Below are 4,297 nucleotides of genomic sequence, written 5' to 3'. Positions count from 1 at the left end.
ACATACATATATACACATACATATATATATGTATATGTATATGTATATATATATATAATTAAAAAACTAAAAAAACTCACTATTAAATAATAAGTGAGGTAACACTTGGACTGCACACACAAGTAAAAGGAAACACATAGAAACACGGGAAAAGGAGTTATTGCGATCAGGTGATTAAGTTTAAAAATGTTTTAAGCTAGTTACTGTGAATATCAAGGGATTTAAATTTCTGTGGTTGTGCAAATATTGATCCACATGCTGTGCAGAAAATGTCACAAACTTGCTTCTCCAAATGGCTCCTTTTAAATCGTTAGAGGCTCACAGTAAGTTACTAAACACTTGCAAAAAGAAAAATGCTGCAAAAAGAAAAACGCTGCAAAAGCACACACAACACAATGGAAATGTTTCTGGGGAGACAATAACCGGACGGACCACTTGCAAGTGTTTTCTGAAGTTGCAGTCCGTTTGGCCTCTCAGGGCAACCGTAATATTGTCTTCTTTTATTCTTTTTTTTTCGGGGGGGGGGGCGGCACATTTTTCATGGTTGTGTTTTGTACTCTGTGTTTTAAATAGAGCTGCAGTTTTTATAATTCTTATACACCGTTTACCATTTTCAGGGGCTCAAATGTAACTGGATATTTCATTTACTCACTCATCGCGGCCGATTTATTTCTTTATGATAAGCATTTGAAAGAAAATCTGTTTCAAGTAAATCATAGTTCTCCAACTTTAAAAGAAAAATCAAAATATCCAGAAAGACATGGAAAACATATATATGAGAACCATGCAAAAATTGCAACATTAAGTTTCATGCTTCTGTAAAAAGGAAAAACAGTAGTGAGCTCAGCAACAGAAATGGCCTAGAGGTCTACAGAAGACGACAGTGGTGGATGATCTTATATCCAGCCAAGTGAGGAAAGCTCAACAGGAAGTAAACATGCCATTATCCCAGTCTATCATAAGCAGAAATAGAGAAAATACAAATGGTTCGCCACAGGGGGAAAAGCATCTGTGTGAGCCTAAAGGAAAGAAAGATGACATATTGCTAAAAACATAAGAATCAATAAGAGCAGTTCTCTAACTGCATTATTTAGACAGATAAAACTAAAACCCGTAACACAAGAACAGGAAGAAAAAAGTATGGAGAAGGTTTACAGCGGCTCATAATCCAAAGCATAGTACCACATACCTTATAAAAGTGTGTCAGTGAGATGCATGAGCATGCATGCATCACATGCATGCCCATTCATCACGCATTTATAAGTCCTTAGAAGGGCAATACAACACTGCTGCTTGTTTGGCTCAGTGGGTGAGCAGGTGACTATACACAACAGTGCAGCAGTTTAAGAAGTCTGACTCACGGTCCTTTGCTGGGTGTCTTCACCTTCTTTCTCTCATGTTGCTAACGGTTAAGTTACAGACCGCCCTCTGGTGGATAAACCATTCTTTACATGGTTGTTTTGCATCCCTTCTTTACTGTTTTCATTTTCATTTTCATTTATTGGCCATTATAAATCCGAATACCAGTATATCACCAACTAAATAATCTCGACCAATCGACAAGGCTCTAATGAAATCATACAAGATAAACTTTGCTGTCCGTAGTGTTATATTCTGTTCAGAGTCATCTTAATGCAGCAAAGTGTTTGGATCAGTGTGGCCGCTGGATAGTGACCAGAATATACAGTAAAAGCTTTTTTGGGAGCTTTTTGAAAAAATAAAACTAGTACTTTCAACGACCAGGTCTGTCACCGGATCTCACTGAGCAGCATTTCAGTAGCTGAAGACAAAACTGAAAGCAGAAAGGGTCATGAGTAAACAGCTGGAAACAGCTGCAGCAAAGGGTTTGGGAAAGCAACAAAGAAGGAAATCAAACGACTGACAAAGTATGAAAAATAACAGTTGTGTTGTCTTTTGCCTGTGCCTTTATGTGTTTATCTGCTTTACAAAATAGTTTGAAATGCATTGCTTCAATTAACTTGTTGTCTAACCTCCTTGTTAAAAAGATAATTAATGTTGTGTGACACTTAAATAATTATTGACTTGTAGACAATTAACTGGCCACTCAGAGCTCCTGCTGATGCTCTGGGATCTGGATTCGATTTAATTTTGTGGTAGTGCTCTGTTTACACACAGAGCAATCTTTCAGTTAAAGAAATTCAAATGATTCCCGGGAGGAATTAACTGTGCGATGACTTTTTCGACAAGAGCATCTGTAGAGGCGGTGGCGTTTTTAGTTTTTAGTGTCCGTTTCTCTAATTATTGTGCTGACAGGTCACAGAAGTGTGACATCTGCTAGTAGCGAGTGCATTAAATGCGTTCGTAGGGAACAATACTGAGACAACAATGTGAGTTCTGCTTTGAAGATGGAATGAAATTATTCATTGTCAGAATCAGTCAATATTTAGCTGTGCTTGAAGTCTCAAGCACCTTTCATGTCCATCTAGAAAAGAAAAACCTTTGACATGGCTCCAAAAATCTGCCCGTGGTGATCCATCATTCTGTCCTTAGCATTCAGTAATTTTTAAGTGCACCTTGGCCTTTCCATCAGAGCTGCTTGGCTGTTGAATACTGATGCTGTTTCTTTCTTCCTGAGATGAAAGCAATGAAGGTAAGCCCTGAAATATAAACACCGTGCCCCTCGCTACATTAGGGCAGAGAAAAAAAATCATATTTTTGCATACTAATCCCGGATGAGAAACCAGGTCTCAGCTTTGGTCGTTGTCACTCTGTGATCCTCCTGCCAGGGTGTACATATTTGTGTGCATATTATGGTGGAATAAATTACAATAAAAGTAAAAAGTGCAAATATTGATGGGCTTTAATACGATTAGTCAGAAGCTCACATTTCATTCTGCTTGAACTGAAACTGAAGAGTTGACTAAAGGATGTGTTTTTCTGGTGTTTTTAATGTGGAAAAGCATGTGCTGATAACTTGCACGAAGATAAATATCTATCTAATACTGTGCAATAGCCATGATTGGCCTTTTGTTATATTACTCCCTTATTCCTAAATAGAATAACTTCATTTTCACACAAATGACAAAGTGAAAAACATTTGCTTAAAAAATTCTTGCAAATTTTCTTTTAAAAAATGTACATTGTAAGTATCCACAACTTCTGCCATGACACTCAAAATTGTAATTTAGGAAATGCATTTTGTGTTTACTTGTGTTATCTTTGCCTGATATTTAAATGTGTTTGATGATCTGAAACATTAAAGTGTGACAAACATACAAATCAACAGGAAATCGGGAAGTGGGCAAACACTTTTTCACATCACTGTACTCTCTGGATGCACTATAGCAGCTGTCACAGGAGCAGCTGTTGCATGACAGCAACACACATTTTAACGTTCTTCTTTTTTCTTTTTTTTTAAACTTCATTCATTGTGGTTTATTTCAGGCTTTTGAAGATCACAGAATGCTATCACACTCAGAAAACTAAAATCATAAAATATGTATTCAGAGTTAAAAGATAACCTTCCTGCTTTTCTCCGCTGTTTTGTAGAGCTCTGAAGTTCTGCGGCCCAGGAGGACCCCCCCATGTGAAGCTTGTTATCGAATGGGAGCCAAGCACCAAAGAATGGTAAGGACTGAACACATTTTAATGCTTTAAAAATGTGCAGAACTCAAAATTTTATAGTGTTGGCTGTTGTCATCTTGGGTGACATGGTAAACACAATTCTGCCACTGAATTAGACCAATCCACTTTGTGTGTGGTCCAGTTTATTTGGCAGCATCCAGGAGGAAGTAGTGAAAGATGCAGAGAGCGTGAGGAACCAGCAGCAGCAGCACCTTCAGCAGCATAGCTGTACCTTGGATGAGTGCTTTAAGCTGTACACCAAAGAAGAACAGGTAAGTAAGAGGAATACAATAAGCTTTTGTTCTTACACGGTTATAACACAACATTTGCATTGGAGGTTTCATCTCCCTGAATTTCATGAAACAAGTGTAATTTAATCTCCAGATTTTAATTTACACTCCAAGTCAAAAAGGCCACATAAGTATTTAGAAAAAATAAAAGGTCCACTGTAGCACCTTTTACTTGCTTACATGCTTACTGATTTATTGATTTCAACACCCATATGCGCAGTCTGATGTCAGAAATCAACAGATGTCTATAAAATTAACAAACAGAGACGATGGTCTGTTGCATTTGCCAGTTCAACTAGAATACATGTCACGTATCCTCCTTAGTTTTCTTTCTTTCTTTCTGTCTTAACCTGTCCTTTTTGGCATTTTGCTACAATTGGCAAATGGAAAATCAGCATTGCACATAATAATAAATTATTGAA

General features: G+C 37.3%; 1 protein-coding gene across 1 annotated transcript in view; it reads left to right on the top strand.

Annotated features, from left to right (window-relative positions):
* Window positions 1-4,297, top strand: part of usp43a (ubiquitin specific peptidase 43a) — a 116,906-nt gene that overhangs the window by 81,286 nt on the left and 31,323 nt on the right. Inside the window, exons 10-11 of the mRNA XM_005736218.1 lie at window positions 3,511-3,588; window positions 3,728-3,857. Coding sequence (XP_005736275.1) covers window positions 3,511-3,588; window positions 3,728-3,857 — 208 coding nt within the window. The remainder of the gene's footprint in view (window positions 1-3,510; window positions 3,589-3,727; window positions 3,858-4,297) is intronic.

Source organism: Pundamilia nyererei, unplaced genomic scaffold (genome assembly GCF_000239375.1).
Source record: "Pundamilia nyererei isolate P.nyererei 1_Seehausen unplaced genomic scaffold, PunNye1.0 scaffold00068, whole genome shotgun sequence".
NCBI classification, from domain to species: domain Eukaryota; kingdom Metazoa; phylum Chordata; class Actinopteri; order Cichliformes; family Cichlidae; genus Pundamilia; species Pundamilia nyererei.
This window is presented reverse-complemented; position numbering and strand designations above follow the sequence as displayed.